Genomic DNA, 23,910 nt, shown 5'->3' with positions numbered 1-23,910 from the left:
GGGTGGGGGAGAGGGCCACCCCCAGGCTGCCAGTCCCTGGACACCCACTCTTGTCCTCCCACAAGTACAAGAATGCCTGGGGGAACTTGGGTGGGGGAGAGCTGGGTGGGGGAGAGGTAGGTGGGGGAGAGCTGGGTGGACGCACTTTCAGCATGTGCTACAGTTTGGAAGGACAACTCCGGCACCATGGAGGAATCCTGGCCTCAGGCAATGAGAGGGCTCTTCCTCATCTGCAGACGTTTGCCCTTTCTGTGCAGACAGCAGGGCAGCAGGACCAGGAGAGGAGCTCAGGGGGGCCTGCGGCCTGGTCACTGCTGAGGGGAGCAGGGTAGGACTCAGGCAATCAGGACGGATCCGAGGGGACAGTCTGGAGGTTGAGTAGAAGGACCTTTCCTTCTCTCCTCCAGCGGCCCCAGCAGGTTGCCAGGAGGCTGAATTCCCCAGTAGGACGCCAGAGCCTGGGACTAAAGCAGCCAAGGGAGAGATGCTGACTTTTGGGGGGGCGGGTGGCCCAATGCCAGGGGCTGCCCTGGGAAGGGGCTGAGGGCTGGAGCACAGGCTTGGCCCGCAGGACAGGAAGGCTGCTTTTAGCCTCAAGCCCGTGCTGCCCCTGTCCCTGCTCCGGGAGCTTTCTGACCCTACCTCCTCACCTGTAAAATGTGAGCTCGGAACAGATGAATGCTTCCTTCCAGTACGACCATCCTAGGAGCCCGGGAACTGCCTGAAGTTAAGATGCCACACTCTGGGCAAGGATCAGCTTTGCTTGTGGAAGCCTTGTCAGGGGGGTGCTAACACATCTGGGTGAAGTCAGACCAAGTGGGGTTAGTACACGCCTGGGCGCAGACGGTGGGGGGGGGTTCTCTTCACGGTGAACTACTGGAGGTTACTGGGTCACCCTGCAAACTGTTCGTTGCTTCTCTTTTTGCAGAAGCCAAGCGGAGGCCCTGAGATATCTGGGTCTGGCCACTGGGGGACACCCCCCTGCCCGGCCCTGGAGCAATCCCAGGGTCCCGCAGACATTCTTGTACTTGTGGGAGGACAAGGGTGGGTGTCCGGGGACTGGCAGCCTGGGGGTAGCCTCCACGTCAGCCCCCAGGGCTGCTCAGAACACAAAGGGCACAGGTGTGGGTCAGCCTGAAGGCACTAGGAGGGGCGGTGCACTGGAGTTCATTTCTGGGACCGCCTGAATTTCCGTCTAAATATCTCAGGGCTCTGGAGTTCCCACGCATCCGTCCGGGGCTCGGCAGACCAAAATATTGCAGGGAATAAATGCGAGGGGCCGATACAGAGTCTTTGTGTTTCACAAGCCTTTATCCTCTCTCCTCGAGCTCCCAGACCCACCTTGGACCCCTCATCCTCACTTCCTTCTTTATTAAGAAGCCAGAAACTACCACTTGAACTTCAACTTCGCTCCAAGTTTACGACTCGCCTAGCTTCCTTCCTTGTCTCCTTTCTCTGGTTCTGGAGGAGAGAACGTCCTTCCTGGTTCCCAAGGCCAACCCCTCCTCACTGTCCTGATCACACCCTTTCTGGGCCTAGAGCTCAGGGTCTCTCATCACCAGCTTGGTTGCCTTGACCTACAGACTGACCCAGGAACAGTCCCCCTGTCCCCTTCCTTCCCCACATTTCCTGGACCAGGGCACACAGCCGACCCCTGCTCTCCTTCCTATGTTCCGGCTCTTGTCCTCCCAAACCTGCCATTGCTGAGCTGACACTACCTCTCCCCCTGCCCTTGTCCTGTAGCATCAGCATCCTGACCCCCTCCTAGATATTCTCACCTCCTCTTCATTCCCCTCCTCCACTAGAAATGCTGGAAATTAAGCCTCTTCTTTCCTGTCTCCATATTCTGTCACCTACGTTCCTCTGTGATCCCCACAGCAGGACTCCCAATCTAGGTGTCTAATTCCTGCCTCTTTTCAGATCCATTTCCCCCTCTGGTGATCACTCCCCCCAGCACCCCCATATCCCACCTCCCCTAGACCCAAACCAGGTGCACCCCTCCCCCAACCTCTGCCTGAAATCCCACCTCTGTCCTGTCGAGGTACCACCACTTGGCCATTGGGGCTTCTCCGTCAGATACAACCATAGCCAGCAGGTTAGCAAATTCACATGATTCCGTGTAAGACGGCATTTTCAGAGCTAAAACCGTAGCCTGAGCCAGAAAGCCAATTGACATTCTTGGCCTGTCCCTTTACAAATGTCCTACAGGGGTTAGGGGATTAGCCTTGATTCTCACAAATGAAACACCACTTCAGCTTACCTGAGTAAAATAAAACTCAAGTGCATGGTGTAGACCCCTTTCTTTCCACTTAAGAGCTACTGCTGCACGAACCTGAACTTGGGGACTCAGGAAAAATTCTAGACGGTACCGGAACATGTGCGTCACAGTTTTATGCTCAGTTTTATGCTCCCTGATTTTTTTTCCCTTTCCTTTCTAATCCGAAGCTCAGTCTAGGTTTATGAATCAGGACTTCAGAGGCAGACTTTCCTTAATATGGGAAAAGGGGAAACGGGGGTGGGGGGAGGGGTTGACCATAGACTACTTTTTCCTTCTTCCTCTTCTCTTTTCACAGTCTGGAATCTGCTGGCTTGAAAATTAGGCCCGGTCTCTTACTGTTCACACCAAGTCCAAAGTCTGCAAGATCTTTTCTAGACTTTAGGAAACCAAACCTAATGGCTCGCTGATGCCCCCCTCTGGCATGCGTCACTACGCATTGAACACAGAAGGTTTCTCTTCAGGGGTCCCATCAGCCTGCAGGATTTCTGGGGGTCTTGACCACAGGGGGTTGTTTTCGGATATCCAAGCTCCTGCAGTCGCTGGCTGCAGGAAGAGCAGCGGGCCAGGGACGGGAGCTCATGAGGTCCAGAGAATGTGCCCAAGGCTGAAGAGTTAGAGGTGCGTGTGGGGTTGCACAGTGGTCTGGATTGGGATGGTCTGGAGGGTGGCAGCTGACAAAGGTGGCAAAAGGCCTGGCAGTTGCGTGCAAAGGATGGGCAGCTGGAGGCTGGAAGTCGGGAATGGGACAGGATCCCATCTGGGAGAGAACCCTGACCCAGAAAGCAAACCGGAACTGCAGGCTGCTTAGTTCCTTCTGACTGAGGCCGCATGCTGGGATCCTTGAAGTGGGGCTGTCTGCTCCCCATCCTCTGGGAGACGAGCACCGAGAAGCCTCTGCCTCTGGTTTGGTTTGACTTTGCTCAGTGCTGTTTGAGAGAAGGAACACAGGAGATGGTGGATCTCCGGACACGGGGCTGGAGGGTCAGAGGGTGGGTCCAGACTGGCTCAGAGGTTCATACTTGGAATGCGGCTCAGTGCACTCAGCCGGTCTTGTACGAGCCACTGGCCTGTGAACGCAGCTGGGGACGCTCTGCTCATCGACCACTGTCCTAAGACCCTGATGTGGGGAGACTCAGATCAAGTCAGGGCCTGTGCCTTGGGACCAGCTGAGCTCCCAGAAAGTCATCTCAACCCCTATTCTGAGCAGCCCGAGGGCCCCAACAGGCCTAAGGATGGGGCCTCATGGGGCCAGTCTTACAGGAACAAAGGGACTTTCCTCACTTCCAAAAAAAAAGCACCTGAATCTTCTGAAGAAAGAGGAGCATTGGTTAAAAAAAAAAAAAAAATCATTAAAAATTTTTTGTTGGTAAATTATACAGCCTAGAACAAAGTTTTATTAGTTTTATTTAGGTAAGTCTAATAAAAAAATACCACAAAGTAAAACACATTAAAAACTTTATTATAAGTATTACACTTGTCCAAATTTGCATCAATTTGATACATTTCTGCTCCTTTTGCAGAACACAAGAGTCACATAATTGCCTTTGATCTTAACAGCCCCCCTGCTGTAAATCCCTTTCCGCGGCCCACCTCGGCCTCGCTCCTTCCCGTGCCTCACTCTGATGGCCCCAAAGTCCAGAGCACTGGCCCTCACTGGGCCCACCATCGAGCATGTGGGCCGGGCCCCCACACCGCTCCAGGGAACCCCCGGGGCTCTCTGTCCTGTTTTCACCCCCAGCCTGAGAGGCTAACGGTACATATTCTGAGTAAAAGGAACCCCAGTTAAGTTTCACAGAGTATTCCGGAACCCTGCATCAGTACTTGATTATCAGTATTTTCTGTAATGGAAGTGAGGAGGGGAGTTAGGAAGATTCCCTGGACTGACATGGGCTGGAACCGTGTGGGGTGGATTTGCTTCTGTTTCTCTCTCCTCACTCAGGCCTGGCCAAGCCTGAGTGCAGCAGATCGGTACTGCTCGCCCCTAGGAGAGGTGAACACCGAGCGGCCACTGGGGTTTGAAAGCAAATTTGAGGAAAAAAACAGTGATGAGAAAAGTCCGTAAGGAGTATTTTGCCAGCTTTTTCCTGAATAACATTCCTCCTTCCCGTCATGGCATTCATGATCAGACATAACGTAGGCTGACACGGTACAGTGAGCAGAGTAATATTACAATAGCAGTACCTTCCCATCGGGGGTGCTAGTCAGTTGCCTACAGAAATCTGCAGTTTGAATGCATTTTAAACACATCAGGAACGAGTGATGATTCTTCAAACTCAGGAAAATGCCCCATAAAAAAATAAAGATAGAAAATACATGCTGATTTAATGGCAAACTTATTTTCGAGACTTTTTTTTAACGGTAATGGCCGTGGAATTAAGGGAGGGGCGGCGGGGACCACCGTCTGCCCAGGAGAGCACGGGAGAACTTCCGCCCGGGAGGGCTTTGGGGCCCCGGGCTGCCCCAGCGGCGGGGCCGCGCCCACTGTGGGTGGGCAGCCGCCTGGCCCGGCTCCGGCAGCCGCCCAGGACCCTCAGTGCTGCAGCAGGAAGTTGGTTGCCACGTTCAGGTCGTTGTTGGAAGCTCTCAGGGCTTCCAGAGCATCACCCCGGGAAAACCCCATCTCCATGAGCCGGGCAACCTGAAAACAGAAACAAAACCAGGAACCTGATGAGGCTGGGGACTTGGCTACTAACCCACCGGCCCCCAAAATGGTCCTCATGAGAGTTTTGGAGGAAAGGTTTTTGAAGAAAAAAACGTAATTTTCATGTTAGCGTGAAATCTGATTTTTAAAAAATTCTGAACGGGCAAGACATTTTGAAGTGCTTAACATCTAGCTAATAAGTACAATCATCTCTTTTAATCCTCATCTTAGAGACAAGGAACGAGCACCCAAGGGTCGAGCGATCTGCAGGACGAGCAGAGGGGGGACGAGCCCACGGGGAGCCGCCCGGAAAGCCGGTCCACACAAGCAGCCCTGCGCTCACACGACCTCAGCACCAAATCCCATTCCTGCGAGCAACTTCCCAAGTCACGTTTCCTTGCGCATGTGAACGATCGCTTAATTGAGGATTATTTCTGACGCGGGCAGACAGCTGTGAGAAAACCGTGTGCAGGCTCTTGGAATCGCCCAGCCAGAGAAGGTCCTCTGGATGCCCAAACCCCGTTAACCTTTCACGTGAGTTGCAGCAGTTGCGGGGGTGGGGGGTGGGGGGGTGCTCTCTGGGCAGTAGCAGAGAATGCACGCACAAAGGGGGTGAGGCCTGGGGCAGAAGCCAGGAAGGAGGTAGCTAAAGTCACCAAGCGTAGGGAGGATGAGGCTTGCATTTTCTTGACCACAAATCCTGAATCTGTGAATACAGATTTCCTGTACTTTCACGTACAATTTCCAATGAAGTGGGCAGTGCCACTAAAGTGTATTTGTAACCTCTTTTCCCACTTAAAAATGTATTATAAAAATATTTATGACCCCAAACTAGCCCAAAGAATCTATTCCTTGTACTTATGCTGAAACATACATTTGCAATAATATATAATGAAAAACGACACAAACTGTTGGGATTTTCACCACATGTGGGTTCAAGAGGCTTTTGTGGACTGAGGACTTAGTCACCATTTCTAATCTCTCCTGCAGAACATGATGCGCTCGGTGCGAAGTGGAAAGAAAGAGCCTGACACTGCCCTCCTTCCCCTGCTAGGGGAGTCGGGGTATGTGTGAGCAGGGCTGAGAGAGCAGGGCGTGCCCCCCCACCCCCCGCAGTGAGGAGGAGAGGGAGGAAGGAGGTGCAGAGTCAGGCAGCGGCAGGGGAGGAGGCCAGAGTCACTTCTCCGCACTGCCCACGCTGCCAGAGCCCTCGTCCCTCAAGGAGCCTTAGGGAGAGAGGCTAGTCCTGCGGAGAGGACGCAGACAGGCAGGGGGCACTTCTCAGAAGCTGGGTTCTAGCTGGAGTCTTTCAAACTGAGGCTGTGATCCCTCATTAGTGTGTCATGAACGCTCAGTGGGTTAAGATTAGCATTAAAAAATGCATGTAGTGAGGGTCTTTCTTCCATAAAACTTCATTTCAGTTCTCCATATTCACACACATGTATGCTGCGTGCCGTGTTTCTTACTGTGGGCTGTGGTCAGAGACATTTGACAGCTGTTTTCTAAAGGAACGGTCGGGGCCTGGGAAAAGGGCCGCCGGTGAGTGAGGGAGAGGCATGGCCCTCACAGGAGACTTGAGGTGCCGTAGGCCATGGGCAGCTCCACGCCCCGGGCTGATGGACAGTGTGGACAGAATGGCAGGAATCTTCTGCTTTCGTTTCCTGCTCGAGGGAAGAACCACCTTCCCCAGAATATCACAAACACTCCCCACTTACTGCCAAGATGGAAAGTTCTTCCTCAATCAAAGAAGAGTCTGCCTCTCACTGGTTGCATCCGTGGTACTTCAAAGGTCCTAATTTTGCCCTTTGAAATAACAGAAAACCACCCTATTCCCTTTTCTGCGTGAAGCACTTCGAATGTCTGAAGGCTGGGCCCTTCTCCCCCTCTTGATTTCTCTGGGCCAGCACCCCCACTCCCGGTCTGGCCCAGGCCCTGCGGAGCCCTCCCCCGCCTTCGTTGGTGGTGCTTCCTCCATTGGCCTGTTTAGCTCCTCTTCACCCGTTGGTGCTGGGGGCACCTGACCCTTTCCCATTCTCCCAGACTGGAAGGAACCCCAGAGAAGTTCTCTGTCCTGTGCTCGCCATAGTTGTGACTTCTCCCTGTGGTTGTAGGGAGGACTGCTCCCTGCCACTGTGTTGTAAGCCTTCTGAGACTACAGGAATAAGGGCCGTGGCTGCTCTACTCATTCCTACGCTCAGGGCCCGACGCTTTCTAGCGCAGTGCTCCTGTCAGTGCTCGCCCGGGGCCGCCGGCCTGGGATGGCGACCTTCAGCGCAGCGGGGGAGTGCGTCTGTGGTGTGCACGCACGTGTGTCTGTGCGTGTGCCCGTGCTCCCCGTGTGCCACCACATCATACTGGTGTGGCCAGTTACGCCGGGGCCTGCTAAAAACACTCACGTATTTTCACCTGAAATGCTCTCAAGCTGGGCTTCTCAAGTCCCACCCAGGAAGGTTGTATTTGTTCTTCTGGGGTTAGGAGCGCACACTCTGTTAAATGCCCTCTGGTCATTTCCCAGACAACCAAAACTAATTTCAGTTTAAATTCTGTTGTCTCCTACGTTACTCAGCTCCCTCAGAACTGTACCATCCCCAAAGCTGATCTGCAAACTTCCACAAGGTGACTCAAGTTATAACTGATGACAACGTCAAGCAGGCAAAATCAAAGATAGGGCCCAGAACTCACTAGAGACCTCCCTTTCTCCTTGAGTGGCTAACCAACATTTTTTAAAGAGATTTTTAACCAGTTAAAACCCATTTCGTATTATTTCTATCCTTCCACATGTCACCAATGTATCCCTTCCAGTGACAAGATGCAGTCAGATGTCTTGATGACATCCTGTGTTAGTAGGAGCAGGATGGTGCCTACAGACCACAACACTCTTCTTAACACTCAAGTTATCTGTGTGATCATCTATTTTAGGCTCTGGCAGACATGAAACATCACTTTTGCCATTTGATTATCAGAATCCACACTTTCCTCCTTCCTGGGGGGGGGGCTTCAGACTGAGTATGACTCGCCTTGCTTTCTCTACCCCCGGGCAGCACGCTCGGGGAGATGGGCACCAGGACTTGGGCTGGACGCACGTCCAATCCAGGCAATCCTTCCTATGTTGTTCCCTGGACTGAAATAAGCTTTAATGATGTTTACTCCAGTGACATACGGTTAAGAACCACCATCTTTAGTGGAGTTAATGAAGCCTGGTGGGGAGGTGGGCAGCTCCACTGCCTTCTCTCTGTTAGCCACGAACACAGCACCACCACCCAGCACTGTGGCCATTCTTCATGACTTCAAGCAGTGGCAAACGCGACATTCGTGGTCAGCACTCCATCACTTTTAGTAGTTACTTCAAGCAGCGCTAAAGAGGCTGCTTCTTGGTACCTGGCCACCAGCAATAAATCTACTTGTCTGACAAATCGTGATTCACAATCTGGAGCTGACAGCGTGTGAGCCAGAGCCACGCAGGGAGCAGCTGAGGGTGCTAGGCCACAGCTTCCAGCGGGTCTGTGAGTCTTCCATGCACAGACTCTGTGGCTTGGAGTCCAGAAGGTGCTGATGACCGGCTGGCCACACGGGCCACCACGGCAGAGCAGCAGCGCCGACTGCACTGCAGGCAGGCTCAGAGCTTGCCCGCCCCAGAGGGGACCCCTCAGGTCTGCGATGGCCCAGCTGAGGCTTAGGGTCCGTAAGTGAAGTTGGCGTGAAGAGAAAAGCTTTCTCTGCTGTGAGGCCTCCCCTGAGCTTGCTCACTCTTGGAAATGAATGACCGCACGTGCACCGTCGCTGGTTTTGACAGCTGGACCGGGCTCCTCACGGGTCTTTGCCAAAGAGCATGCTGGCTGTAGGCAGAAGCTGGTAGTGGCTGGCCGTGCGTCCTCTGACGGCCGGCAATCGTGCCCCTTTTGCTAAAGCTGGCTTCAGAGCTTTCTGTGTTTCTTAGGGGTCAGAAGACAAGTGTGACTGGAGAATTTTCCCCACTGAATGACCTTGTACTTTAACCAGATGAAGAAACTTACAAAGTAGAAATCATGTTAACAGTTCTTTTTTAAAAAAACTGAACAATTACACTAAGAAAGTGTATCTGTAGGTTTCTCCTAGTGTCCCAAACAGGAAACACCCAAGGGAAAATGAAATTGTATGCTTGGGCTTAGGAATGTGGAAAATAACCAGCCAGAAACGACAAGAAGCAGAGGGCCAGGGAACGAGGATCCCGGGCTCGCCGTGTTGCCACAGCGTGGGGATGAGACATGTGTGTGAAGGGCCCAGCCTGCTAAACGGTGCCTGACAGGTTCTCAGTGTGCACTGCCCCCTGTGATAATTCTCATCCCACCCAAGACTGACTGGCCCCAGTGCGTGGCGCCCTCCCCCTCTGACCCTCTTGGCCTCAGTTCAGAGGTTCCCACAATCTGACAAAACCACCCTCGGGTTTTGTTTTCAGCATTCACTTTAACTGCTTTCACTTTACTCGTTTTATATCTTTTGTTGGTCAAAGAACTGATGTGTCTTTTACAACAATCAAACGCACGCTTGTTTTCAGGGAGCCCCGGCTAGCAGGGGGCAGCTGGAAGGAGAGTCTCTGGGCGGGAGAGTCAGCCCCCGAACCCCTGGTCACTGCCGTCAAGGGAGAGGCCTGTGCTATTCCCCTGATGCTGGGGCCCTGGGGGAACCCTGGCTCCTGGCGAAGTTCACCCCCACGTACACCTCCCGCCATAGCTAAACACAGCCACACTTAAACACAAACGCAAGAATGATTTTTGTTACACATTTCTAGTGATTAAACGGCACACAGAAGAACTGGCCAAGAAAACTAATGTGGTGAGCCCAAGTCAAGTAAAAAAGACGGGAAAAATCTTAAAAGGTAAGCATAAAATTCTAACAAAAGCCTACATTATTTGTGACTCGTAGAAAACCTTACTTTATATTTGTATAAATCCTAGCAAATGTTCAATTCTGATGATTGTATAAATCATGGTATTTACAAATACTCAGTCTACCTCCTTCCCCATCCAAAGCATATGTATTAGCCACAAAACACACTAAATCACACTGAAAACCCAATTTGTTTCCTCTACAGACTGCTTCCTGTCTTTCTAGTTCAGCTATTAGAACATCCAAGGGAAGAGAAAATGTCAGTGTAGATATTTCTAGGTCTTGACTAGATAAAAATACAAAAATACACCCTGATCAGTTTAAATCAAGTTGTGCCCGTACAGCAGAGTCCTTAATTCAACGCATATTCACAGACTCTCAGCGGCTCCTTGTGAGGGTCCGTGCAAAGTGCCCGCGGTGAACTGGGTTTGGTGACTCGAGTGTTGCCCATCTTCCCCAGCAAACGGCGAGCTCCACGGGGGCTGGGACCACGCCTGCTGTGCGTCCCCCCCTAACACAGAACCACAGAGGTGCCCAGAGGTGGTTAGAGAGGGCATTTCAGTTTAGCGATGTGAGTTCTTTAAGGAACTGACTGCCAATAAACAGCCTGGGGCCGAAGTGATAAAGCTGGTAAAACCCGGAGGCCACAGCAGAAGGGAATGTGGCCACAGACATAAGCAGGTGTGCACCTGGTGTCAAGGTCAGGCTGGGCCTGGCTAGGTTCCCAGTAGTCTTGTCTGTTCGGGAAACTTAAAAAATGTCCCATAGAATTTTCTGGAAAGCATTCCATTCAACATCCCTTCTCCATTTTGGAGCATAGTAGTACGCTCCTTCTGCTTGTGCCTCACCGGGAGGCTTCTATCCAAAACTCACCACAGAACATCAGAATAGACTTCACCTGGGTTTCTAGTCTAAACACCTAAATAATCCTTTTCTCTAATTTCTTTAAAAAAATAGGTGTAGTTGGGTTAACATCCAGAGAGTGTGTTATGATTTCCTGCCTTCCACAATGCTCATTCACAGAAATGAACGGTACCTGAATGGAACACCCCCATACCTGTTTTCTGTAGCTGAAGGCCTGACTTTCTAGAGGCAAGGTTCAACGTAAGGGACAGCAAGGAGAGGCTGGCACTGGAATTCTAGCCTCAGTGCATGGAAGGCCCCCCAGCACCTTGAACTCCGCCTCCAGTGGGCCAGCGGAGTGCGGGAACTAGACCAGGAGCAGGCAGTGCAGGAGTGCTCGCCAGGCAAATGAGGCCCATTTGGGAAAAATGGGTTTTTCCCATAATATGCTTTCTAAAGAGAGACCCTGCTGAAGAAGAAAAGAAACCTACAGAGATGGAGATAAATCCATAATGGTTTTCCTTTCCTTTAAAAAAATCCTCCACGATTGGGACATGTGTGCCTACTAGCTCAAGACCATTCTTACTCAAGGGAATAAATGAAACTCTACTTTGGCCTTCTATCTGCAATTCAACTACTTTTTGACACCAGTGAAATAGGACATTCATCCCAATGAAACGTATGGCGATTCCTCTCAGTGAAATACTCGTCTGCTGTTTTGTTCAAGTAGGACTGTGGTTTTCTTTAACTTCCCTTTAGCTAAGGGTGTCAAAAACAAATGGTTTTGGGGGTTCTTACTTCCCAAATTTTGACACTTGCAGGAAGTGATGCCCACCTGAAAGATGCCCAACCCAATGCCATGCTGGCTTGCCCATTCGTGGGGGGCAACTGCCCAGGGCCATGTGCACACTCTGCCGGGAGGTGCACCCCAAGAGAACTCACGGGAGACATGGCTCGCCCTTCCCTCCCCTTCCCTGTAACGATCACGTGACCTCTTGGCCACTCTGCCTCAAGAGCACGGTCAGTTCAGCATCAGTGCACCTCTCTTCCATTGTCACCTGCCCACTCCCCTCCTCCTCAGAAGTGCTGAACCCCTTGGATCACAGCTGTTGGCTGAGTGACTGTATGCTCTTGCCCGTCTACAGACCCCTCAGAGGCCCCTTAGTTTTGCATTTCTGCTTTGTTCCGACTTTGGTACTGAGGAGGCCCTCATGACAGACTTGATGAGCTCCGCTGCTTGTATCTTTTAAAATACCCAGCAGCAGTAGGCACCCCCAAAAGTTGGTTAATTATTCGACTGCCACACAATATTTCATTCTAACGCATTTAGCTTTGGTATTCTCTTAGAAAACGTGTTTCTAATCTGGGCGTTCAGATGGAAAAGTCTGACGTACCACCACTCTCTAACACATCTGTAAGTGGAAACAAGTGTTTTCTGACCACACCTTCACATCCAGCCCTGCTCTAACCACTGCTGGGCACCCTGTGAGTGTCAGGCTCCGTGTCACGTGCAAAACAGGAAGAGCTGGTACCAGCCCTCACGAAGCTCACCATCCACCGGGGAGAACAGACAAAACTCGAGTCACTGCTGGACCAATTCCCCAATCGCTGCGATTATAAACACACGGAGCAGAAGTACAAAGTGTACCCCGAATAAATAACATGTTAGCAAGGGGATTGTTTGTGTCAGGTTGAGTATTTGGAGTTGAGGCGGGTTTTTACCGTGACAGTGGTGAAGATTCCTGAGATGGGAAGAGAGAAGAGAACCTCACTAAGATTAAGATTTATCTCAGGCTAGGGGCGCCTGGGTGGCACAGCGGTTAAAGCGTCTGCCTTCGGCTCAGGGCGTGATCCCGGCATTACGGGATCGAGCCCCACGTCAGGCTCCTCCACTATGAGCCTGCTTCTTCCTCTCCCACTCCCCCTGCTTGTGTTCCCTCTCTCGCTGGCTGTCTCTATCTCTGTCAAATAAATAAAAATAAAATCTTAAAAAAAAAAAAAGATTTATCTCAGGCTAAATGCACTTGGCTATTTATCAGCTAAGACTGAAGCGTCTCCTGTGCTGAAAGCCATTCACTCTCTCCTTGGGCCGATGACTATTTCAGAGGACAGGAATGGAATCGCATGACAGGTCTCATGTATTATAAACGTACTACGTGGTTGTGTGTCTCCTCATAAGCACCTGAAAGCACATCTCCTGGGCAGGCATGGAAGAAGTCACATACGTCATTACGGTTACAGTATGCTCCTTCCTCCATGTGTAGTCCACCCTCCGGGAAACCCATGACGTAACTCCCCGTTTAGGATCCTGCCGCGGTTCCTTAATGCCTGTAACACAGAAGTGGAAGTTCACACCACTGCTGGGGAGCCTGCCTGGCCCCTCAGGTCATCCTCCGCTCCAGCCTCACGCACCTGTGCTTCCCCAAACGCAGGGCGCCTCTCGCCACACGCTGATACACGCCGCTGCCCCCACACTCGGCGCTGGCAGTCCTTTCTTCGTTCCATGGCCCTGGGACACTTGTGCAGAGTTGACTAGAGCTGTCTCCAGGCCTGTCTCCCCACCCCGGGCTCTGCACCACTTGAGGGCAGGAAATGATGCCTTATTTATCTCTGTATTTCGGGAACCTAGCCCAGTGGCCGGCCTGGTGCAGAGCAGACAGGTGGTAATTCTTGGCTGATGAGGAGGAAAAGTGGTGTGACTGGAAGGGGGAACACTGAAATCCGTAACAGTTTACCTTCCCTCTGTTGAGCCCTAGCTTGGTTTAGTTCCGTTTAATTTCCTGGCCTGATTTTACTTGTGTATCCCATTAAGAAAAAACTGAAGAGTCGTTTTCTAAGATTGGGAGGGTTCGAGAAAGACAAACTTGGTGAGTTTTTTCCTACTTTGATTAAAAAAAAAAATAGGACGCTAACAGGACAAAATTTCATTGTCACTTCGAGTATAGGTGTAATATGAGAATCACTGGTTAAAAAGAAAAAAAGACACGGAATAATATATATACTTATTTTTTAAATAGTAGACATTTGAGCACATTTTATTAAAAAGAGTTCTGATAGGGTGGTGCTTGGTTTCGACAGATTCTTAAAAGGGGCTAGGACGGCATCTTCAAAGGCCAATGAACTGGCAAAGGTGTTGTGAGTCGACTCAGTGAAAAACAGTAAAAGTAGGTTGGGAAGAAATAAAAATCCAGAAACAACAATAGCAAAAAGCAGAAAAAGTGGCAAAATTCTTCCATGGCTATATGTCTATTACTAGATTTAATAAGAGATGCACAGTCTTTCTTAAAATATTCCTTGCTTTCCTATCTTAAAGGACTCACTAAAATTCCTCAAGTATTTTTTTACATCAGAAAAACCTCAATCATTTTTATTGTTCTTGGTTCAAAAAATTATTGTTTTGTAATGCAATGAATAGCATGACTCTGATACTTAAATAAAGAAGATAACAGCACATTTAACTGAAGAATTAAGCATAAAGAGGTCTTGTTCATTCAAGTTATTTGACTACTTACTAACAAATATTATTTTATTTATTTATTTATTTATTTAATTTATCCTAGAACGCTGGGATCACGCCCTGAGCCAAAGGCAGACCTTTAACGACTGCGCCACCCAGGCGCCCCTAACAATTATTATTTTAGATAGTGTCTAGCCTCAACAAACTAACCAAGAGATTATATATGTTAACTATACATTTCTAAATGTAACTGTAAACATCCTGAGGGCAAGAACACTTTTTTTCTCTTCTGCAGTTTGGCTAACTGATCACAAGAGCTGCCGAGAGCCCACGACAAACAACGCCCAGGGAAGGCTCTATGTTTTAATGAAACCACAGTCTGTAATGGCCATGTTCAGGGTCATCAAGAAACACAAGAAACAAGGTTTAGAAAATCAGTGAATAAGGAAGCGTATGTTAAAAATAGCCTCTGATGTATTTACATCTCTTCGTACCAGAGCAAGGAAGTAAATGCTGTTGAAACGGACACTGACAACGTGTTAACCTGTTACCATTCTGGGAAGATCAAGGAAAATGATTCATTAAAACACCCTGAAGACTTCAATTACACACATTCTTCTTATTGCCGTGTTTTGACACTTGTGTTTCAAAGTGCCAACACTAAGAACCGTCTCACCTTTAAATACCTCATATCCTTAACGGCTGCTCTGTGAGGAATGTGACTTGTGGTTCTAGCAAGTAAACAGTAATAGAACAGAACTCTACTTCTTTTTACCTGAATTGGAGAGCATTAGCTTAATTTTTTAATCTGTTACCATAGATATCTTACAAAAGGCTGAGTTATTGGGCTTTATTTTCATATCTTTGGGGATACCATTTTTCTAGAAATTCTTTAATGGAGTGGAAGAGAACTGACTCCTTCCTCCACCTCTCAGTCCTGAGGAGCTACTAAAACGATCAGTCTGAGTGAGAAGTTGTAAGAGGAAAAGCTGGATCAATTCATCAGGCACATTCAACTAGCTTCTTTCCAAGGTGTTTATGGTGGCCTAATGCAGGGTGGCAGTGGGAGCCCCGCCAGACTGGGTGCCCTGGGTCTGAGGGACCTTTATGTACTCTGGGGACAGGGAAGGTGACAGCCTGGCTGGTGTGACCAGCTATGAAATGCCGCCCTTGATTTGTTTGATGAGAAGAAAGCAACATATGCAGAAGGACATTTCAAAGTGTTGTTACTGCAATGCTCGGAACTTTACACAGATGTTTTTAACTTTCTGGTTTCAAATAATTTCAAACTTATAGAATAAGTTTCAAGAACAATACCAAGAACTCAGTTTCTCTTCATCCAGATCACCATTACTTTGCCCCTGCTGCTTTCTGTCTACACACACTCTCTCTCTTATTCTTTTCTGAAACAGGTGAGATGAAGTCGCATACACCATGTCCCTTTACCCCTTAGTACTTCAGTATGTGTACTTTTTAACAAGAATATTCTTTCCTAACCACAGTCCATAGAGATACCAAGTCCTTGACACTTAACATTAATATAAAACTATGATCTAATCCATAGTCCAGCTGCACCAACTGACTCTAACATGTCGGTTCACCAACGTTTTCTGGTACAGAGCAGAGTCCAGGGTCACGCCCGACAAGTCATTAATGTGCCTCCTTAGTCTCTAATCTGGAACAGCTTGTGACCTCCATATTGTTGAAGAAAATGGGTCATGTATTTTATATTATGTCCCTCCAATTGGGTTTATCTGATTTTTCTTTATGATCAAAGTTATGGATTTTTGCCCCCACATGCCTCTTTGGTCCATTACTGCTATTCTGATTCTGATAGCTTGGTTAAGCTGATGTCCAATTTCCCCATTGTACAGTTAACTGTTTTCCCTTGATAATTAATAAGCAACTTGTGGGGAGATACTTTGAGATTACAGAAACAGCCCGTTCTTCTTCATGTATTGATGATTTATATCTAAATTGATTTTTGCTCTGATAGTTGCAAAATTATGATTTTCTAATACCATCCATCATTCCTTATTTATTACTTTACATTCCTTTTCCTTTGTAGATATATACACATATATATATACACATATATGTATGTATGTATACATACATCTCCTAATATCAGTATGAACTCATGGATTACCCCCTGTCCAGTGGATTATATTAAGTACTGTCCTTATTTATTTAAAGCATTTATTTTTTTTTAGAGAGAGAGAGAGAGAGAGCGTGTGCGCATGTGTGTGTGTGGGAGGGGCAGACTCTGTGCTGAGCGCAAAGCCTGACACGGGGCTCGATCTCACAACCCTAGGATCATGACCTGAACCGATATCAAAAGTTGCTTAATTGACTGTACCAGCTAGGTGCCCCGTCCTTATTTATTTTGATACCCAAATATTATGTTCCCCAATTTGGTCAGTGGGACCCCCTCAAGCTGGCTCTGGTGTCCTTGGGGCCTGCTCTCTTAGTTATGGAGCACTTCCTTAAGTCCTTGTACGGTGGCCCAGGGTCGTCTTGTTCCTTCACAACCCTGGGCCTGTGACCAAACATTTCATTTCTCTAAAGAGGCTCATTTCTGGGGCGCCTGGGTAGCGCAGTCGTTAAGCGTCTGCCTTCGGCTCAGGGAGTGATCCCGGCGTTCCGGGATGGAGCCCCACATTGGGCTCCTCCGCTGGGAGCCTGCTTCTTCCTCTCCCACTCCCCCTGCTTGTGTTCCCTCTCTNGCAACAAAAATAAATAAAATCTTAAAAAAAAAAAAAAAAAAAAAGAGGCTCATTTCTGTCAGTGGACCAACAGAAACTAGAAACTAGATCTGGGCAATAGGTGTGGTTAGTGCTACTGGGATGCCATTGCTTCTGACTGCTTCAGGCTGACAGAGCTAAGACACATGTATGTACACACACACACACACACACTTATTAAATCATGAGTTTAAGCTGATACCTCTAATTCCAATCCAACCCCACAGGGTTCTTCCTTGCTCTCCCCTGTTCTGAATTTGTATTTTCCTTCTTCCACAGTAAGATCAACCTATTTTCTCATTTGCTCAAATCTACAATACATACAACTTAATTTCAGAATTGCTGTGCTCATACTACTGTGAACAGAAACCTAGAAAAAGCTTAAGATTTCTCTGCAATTCTTTTTTTTCTTTAGACTGTGGGTATATTATGTTCAAAAGTTACTAAAATTAATTTTTCCCTCTCTCCTATGATTATGTTATTCATTTAAAATACAGTTGGAGCAGTTTTAGTTTATGGTTGTACCTATTGTTGATTTGCTTTTTGAATATGTAAAACATTAACCTGATTCCTAAGTCAAAACCATACAAAAGCTATACCCAGAGAGGCTCCACTCCCTCCCCGTCCTTGTCTTGTTCTCTCCCAGCCCTTATACAGAACAAATGTCAGTAGCTCCCTGTATATATAAAGTATTATAGATTTCAAAATAAGTGACCACAATTTTTTTTTTTTTTCAAATCATGCCTTCCTCAAACTTGTGAGACCCCCAGCAGCCAATAAAGGCCCAATTGTCTATCACTGTTACCAGCAGCAGGTTAACCATCATCAAAAGCTCTGTATTTATATGCTTGATTTCTTTCAAGTGTTGTTCAGCAAAACTGCTTCCAGGCTGAAACCCAGGTTGAGGAGAAGTACCAGTGCTACTGATTACCTGCTCCTCAGAAACCTCGAGAGGGGGAGATGCTTGCTGTTCAGACCGCCGACCATCCTGATAGTTTATATTTCGTCGCTGACGTAAAGGAGGGAAAAGACGATTCCAGTTGATCATTCCTCCCTAAAAACAGACCAATACACAGTGATCAAACACAGAAGGAGAACCATCTTTATGCTTGGAAGGGCTTTCTCTTGCAATGAAGTCACATCCATAGATTGGGAAATGGTATATTGATCTGCTGAATGCAAGCATTCCAAACTCCAGAGTATCACACCCCCTCAACCAACGGGATGAACTCAACAGCCTGTGGGAGGAGCCCAGAGAGAAAGAAGGTTAATGGTTCTGCCAGAGTTATTTGTGCAACTTGGCTCTGGACAGCAACGGAGGAGGCACACAGACATTCCTAACTTCAGCCCCACTGACCCCGTCCCACCTCCTCTGGCCCCTGAGGAGCTCAGGGCTCTGCCGGATGGGACAGGGAAGACGACACAGAGAGAGGGCTAATTCACTGCTGGCAACCAGGAGCCTCTACGGCCGCTCTTTACAATGCTCCTCCTCCCATGCCTCTCCTTCGCCCTTTCTTCCTTCTTCTTTTATTGAAGTAAATTCTGAGCATGCTTACTGGAGGGAGTCTGCAGGCTTGAGGGACAGGGAGAGCATACGAAGGCAAACCCACACACAGGGACAAGAGGTATGGAAGTAAGGATCAGAACTGGCCTCTTGAGTGGCTCTATGGATGACTCAGATTGATGGAAAAGTCATTTCTTGCTTCTTCTATGTCATCAGTGAAGAAAAAAGCCACCATGTGAAGAAAAATGTGCATGTGCACAGCATGATGTTTCTAAAAAATTCATGTTTTTAGCTATCTGCCAATATTTTAGTTTATCAATTTAAACCTATTTCTAGATTTAGGAAAATTACAGATTAAGACAACATGAAAATTTTCCTACTATAAACATCTAAAAATGCTAAACAAAAAAATATTTCACATGCACAGCTGAACATAAAAGGGAGAAATGGAGGTCCCAAGGTGCCAGAAACAAGCGCTGGAAAACCTGAACAGTAACAAGGGTGGGGGTCAAAGGTAAGCACATCCTTCTAACCTAGAACCATTTGGTTTTATCACCTATTTGGGTTCAGGCGATGAGGCCTCGGGTATGAAAGAGGTAGTGACTCTGAGCTCATTACCTACATAAAACCACAACCCTCAAATGGCAACACCCTCAGTGAAAGAGAAGATGAGAAAAAAACAAATCCAAAAGGTGAGCTGAGGGAGAGGGCAGGAATCTTGGCCTGCCTGAGAATTGAGAAATGAGAAATCTGAGGTTGAAGTTACACAAATATGTGTTTTAAGAACCTATCAAAAATTACATAAGAACTGGTTCTGGGATAGAGTTGGATATACCCGAGAAGCCAAGCAGAAGATGTAAAATGACTCCTGAGGACCACCCCCTACCCTGGGATTACATGGAATTTACAGATAAAACTCCAATTGGGAAACACTTAGAATACAATATTCAAAACTTATGAGGAAAAAACCCATCATAAGAGTCAGTATGCATAATAAATAGGAGGATTAGATCCCCAAGAACTTAAATTTTTAAGATTTTATTTGAGAGAAAGAGAAAGAGAGAGAGCATGTGCAAGCCTACGAGCAGGGGAAGGGCAGAGGGAGAAGCAGGCTCCCTGCTGAGCAGAGAGCCTGACATGGGGCTCAATCCCAGGGCCCTGGGATCATGACCTCAGCCGAAGGCAGATGTTTAATTGACTGACTCACCGAGGCGGCCCCCAAACTTATATTTATAACAACCTGAAAACGACTATAATTTCAGAAGTTTTGAAATGACTAAGATACAGAAGGAAGACTTCAAAAAAAGTAAGGTATTATTTAAAAAAAGATTTGAAAAAATTAGGGAAATTAAAAAGAGAGACATTATACAAAATTGTTTTAGATACTGGTAGAAATTCAAATGTGCTAGTGATCATAATAAATATACATGGACAACTCCACTTTGAAATGTCTCCTACCCACCTCCAACAACAAGCCTGAAACATCTATAGAAACACAGGCAACTGGATGGAAAAAGAAATATCAGAGAAGTACTAACAGAAGAAAGCTATGTCATATCACTATATTCATGTCAAATAAATTAGACCTCAAGGGCAAAACAGGCATTACTGGAGATAAAATCACTCTGATGCATCAGTATTATTATTTTTAAAATATTTTATTTATTGATTTGAGAGAGAGAGAGAGAGAGAAAGAGAGAGCGAGTGGCCGGGAGGAGCAGAGGGAGAAGGACAAGCAGACTTCATGCTGAGTGCAGAGCCCAACATGGGGCTCAATACCACAACCCGAGACCATAGACCTGAGCCAAAATCAAGAGTCAGACGCCCAACTGACTGAGCCACCCAGGTGCCCCACATCAGAATTATTTAAAAGAACTAACAGAGGAGAGGAAACATCCAGACATATACTTAATAGCATCTACTGATAGATCAGGCAGACAAAAAATAATACAGAACCTAAATAGCAAGTTTGTATAAGTGGGTGTATATAGCTTGTACTCAGTATATAGAGAATATACATTTTTTATTATACATATTTATGAAAAGTGACTGTGTACTAAGTCCTGTATGAAATGTCCACAAACACCAAAACAGACTGTATTTTCTGACCACAATGCAAATAAATGTGAAATCAATTATCAAAATTACAGTTAATACAAAACAAACAAAAATTAACACTGGAAATAAAAAATGGAAAAAATCATAATGGATATTAGAATATAACTAAAAGTGGATAAAATTGAGGGGCTCCTCGGTGGTGCAGCTGGTTAAGCATCTGACTCTTGCTTTTGGCTCAGGTCATGGTTTCAGGGTCTTGAGACTGAGCCCCACATCAGGCTCCACGCTCAGCATGGAGTCTGCTTGAGATTCTCTCTCTCCCCTTCTCCCTCTGCCCTGCCCTCCACTCGTGTGTGCATGTTCGCTCTCTCTCTCTCAAATAAATAAAATCTTTTTAAAAAAGTGAATAAAATTGAGATTATTACTTATCAAAGCTGGTGGGATAGAATTAAACAGTTGATAGAATTTTAAAATATTGAGCTTAAAGAAAATGAAGACTGACAAAGAGTTAAGTATATTCAAGAAGTTAGATAAAGTAATAATAATCTAAAGAAATTAGAAAGAATGAGAGCAGATGCTAGTTGAGAAAGCTGGGAGCAGATGTTAATAAAGTGGAAAATAAAGACATAATCCAACGTTGGCTGTTTTTTTTTTTTTTTTAAAGATTTTATTTATGTTAGAGAGAGGAAGAGAGAGTGCAAGAGAGAGAGAGCACGAGCGATGGGGAGGAGCTGAGCACAGAGCCCAATGTGGGGCTTGATCCCACGACCCTGAGATTGTAACCTGAGCCGAAATCAAGAGCCAGGCCCTTAACCGACTGAGCCACCCAGGCACCCTGAATGTTGGTTGTTTGAAAAGTCAAGTAAAATGGAAAAACTGGCAACCTTGATGAGAAGACAAAGAAAGGACCATAAATAGTATTAGGAATAATACAAGAGATATCATGGCAGACATTAAAAAAACATAATACTTTATTCATACCAATAGCTTTGATGAAATAGATTACTTTCTAGGAAAAATATAACTTACTAAAACTGACTCAAGAAGAAACAAAAATTGGTAATCATTTTTGAAAACCGTTCAGGAGCATCTACTAAAGCTGAACACACATGCTACCTCAGCAACTCTGCTCCTAGACAACAGAGATGCAAATGCACGTCCACCAAAAGGCATGGATTTGAACGTTCTCCGTGGCATCATTTGTAACAGGAAGAGACTGAAAACTACCCAAATGTGCACTAAGTGAAATGGATAAATTATGGTGTAATCACATAATATAAAATTGTACAGCAGTTAAAATGAACAAACTACAATTATATGTAGCAATATAAGTGAATCTCTCAAATATAATGTTAAATAAAGCACAAGAAAGTACATTTATATAAGTAATGTTTATTTCTATGTATACTTCCATATAAAGCTACAAAAAGAGAAAAGTGGACTAATTTTAGCCATTAATGTAATTGAAATAATACTAAAAAAAAATCTTCCCACCAAAAATCTATAGGTGAAGTCTACGTAACTTTTAAGGACACACTATCTTATAGACATTGTTCTTGAGAAGAGAAAAAGAGGGAAAGCTCCCCACCTAATTTTTTGAGGCTATATAACATTGTTTTCAATTTCCAAAACCAGGCAAGGCCATTACAAAAAAGAAAAATTGTAAGACAATTTGTTTTCCATTTGTGGACAGATATAATAATTCTAAATAAAATACTAGTAAACTCAAGCCAACAATGATTAAAAAATAATCATCTTGTCTGAAATAATGTACTATATTAGGATTTATCCCAGAAATCTCAGAAAATACAGTAATGTAATTCACACATTAACAGACTGAATGCCTATTACCACCTCTTGCATTCAATACAAGTCATAGGATGATGAGGCCCAAACTAACTATGAAAGAAAATGCAGAATGATGAAAAGAAAAACAAAACTGCCATAATTTACACACGATAACTGTCTACTTAGAAAATGAGAATAAGAGAGTACAAGACACAAAGGTATCAGTAACAGTCCTCTATCGTGATCATTTCGAAAATGCAAGTATAAAAAATAACTATTTACAAACAGAAATAAAAACTACTTAAGTACTTAGGAATTAAATCTAACAAAAGATGTGCAAGTACTCTATGGAGAAAATGTGGAGAGCAAAGGTAAAAGATATTTTAGGTAAACTTCCTTACAACTTATGGTCCACTGACAAAGCTTGGGGCAGGCAGAGTGACCTTCCTCCAGGAACTCAACTGCCTCAATGTCAATACTTTGCTAGAAGCAAAAGGCAACCTTAACTTGACATCAGCCCCACCTCCAGTATCCTGTAAGTCTTCCTTAGTATATAAAAATTCCTTTGAAAATTTCCTTTATCTTCCTCCCCCCCCCTGCTGCCACCGCCCCACCAAGATATATGTTAGCAATCATCCTCCAAACATATGGCCCACTGATATCCACCTGGCAGGTCTCGTGACTAAGGTTTTACTAGACAATAGTAAATGACCCTCCAGGTCCTGGAAACCTTGCTTCCCAATTCCTTAGACATTTCTGCTATCCCTAAGCCCCTCCCAATTTGAAAGTATATAACCGGTCCCTCCTCACAACCCCAGTGCAGCTCTTTCTGCCCATAGGTCCTGTCCCTGTGCTTTAAGAAAACCATCTTTTTTGCACCAAAGACATCTCATTTCTTTCTTGACCCTTTGCTCCCAGGCAGACCCCAACATTTCACATCAATAAACTCGACTGAAGGATACTGGAAGACCTAAGTGAAGAGACTCCACACAGTCCTGCCTGCAAAGACTCAACACTGTGGTCTGCTCAGGCGCTGTCGATTTCATCGGCAGCAAAGACCACTGGCTGGCTCATATCCATATTCCCTTTTCTTTAAAAATAGGGTTTTCTGTGTGTGTGTGAAACGTGGTTCCTACATTTCTCAGCTCCAGCCACATGAACTCGGTTCTGTCAACAGTACTATGTAAAGAGAGGAGCGAACAGGATTTCTGGAAGACCTGAGAGGCGGGGATGCGCTCTTCCTGAACGGTTGCTACTGCTTCCTGGAGTTCAAGCAGCCACTGGGGGCAGGGAGGTGGAAGCCCTGTGCCGAGGACAGAGTAGCAGCCAGAGGAAAGGAGCCTGGCCCCGCAACGTCATGCCCCTGCCTCACCAGGCCAGGCCTGTCAATGTCAGCACTTCTTCCACATGAGAAACAAACTTCTGCCTTTAAAAACTTTGTTATTTTGTGTTTTCTGTCATATGGAGCTAAACCTATTCCTAACTGCTATAGACTCAAAATTCAAAAGTGTGTGGGTGTGTTGTGGTGATACTAGACAACGTCAAGTTGAATTAAGGGTCAAAACTAAACACGAATATTTTGAAGAAGTATAATAAGGGAGGATTTTTCACTACCAGCACCAGTCCTAATGGACCTACTATTAGAGACAGGAGAGAGTGTCTGGGAATTAGAAGTAAACACTGGCACTTGGCCTATGATAAAGCAGACATTACAAGTCAGCAGGAACAGGA

General features: G+C 46.4%; 1 protein-coding gene and 1 long non-coding RNA gene across 3 annotated transcripts in view; one reads left to right on the top strand and one right to left on the bottom strand.

Moving 5' to 3' along the window:
- LOC103657576 overlaps positions 1-23,910 on the top strand; it is a 32,869-nt gene that overhangs the window by 2,740 nt on the left and 6,219 nt on the right. The window contains exons 3-4 of the long non-coding RNA XR_005833186.1: positions 5,151-5,453; positions 9,688-9,774. This is a non-coding gene — a long non-coding RNA (uncharacterized LOC103657576). The remainder of the gene's footprint in view (positions 1-5,150; positions 5,454-9,687; positions 9,775-23,910) is intronic.
- The window catches only part of UBAC2 (UBA domain containing 2), a 172,604-nt gene continuing 152,410 nt past the window's right edge, over positions 3,717-23,910 (bottom strand). The window contains exons 8-9 of one of the 2 annotated variants that reach the window (XM_008685003.2): positions 17,761-17,883; positions 3,717-4,916 (exon numbers count right to left, since the gene is read on the bottom strand). In XM_008685003.2, coding sequence (XP_008683225.1) covers positions 4,809-4,916; positions 17,761-17,883 — 231 coding nt within the window. In that variant the 3' untranslated portion in view covers positions 3,717-4,808. The remainder of the gene's footprint in view (positions 4,917-17,760; positions 17,884-23,910) is intronic. The other variant, XM_008685004.2, reaches the window with a different exon arrangement.

The sequence above is a fragment of the Ursus maritimus genome, unplaced genomic scaffold, assembly GCF_017311325.1.
Source record: "Ursus maritimus isolate PB19 unplaced genomic scaffold, ASM1731132v1 scaffold_10, whole genome shotgun sequence".
Lineage (NCBI taxonomy): Eukaryota > Metazoa > Chordata > Mammalia > Carnivora > Ursidae > Ursus > Ursus maritimus.
This window is presented reverse-complemented; position numbering and strand designations above follow the sequence as displayed.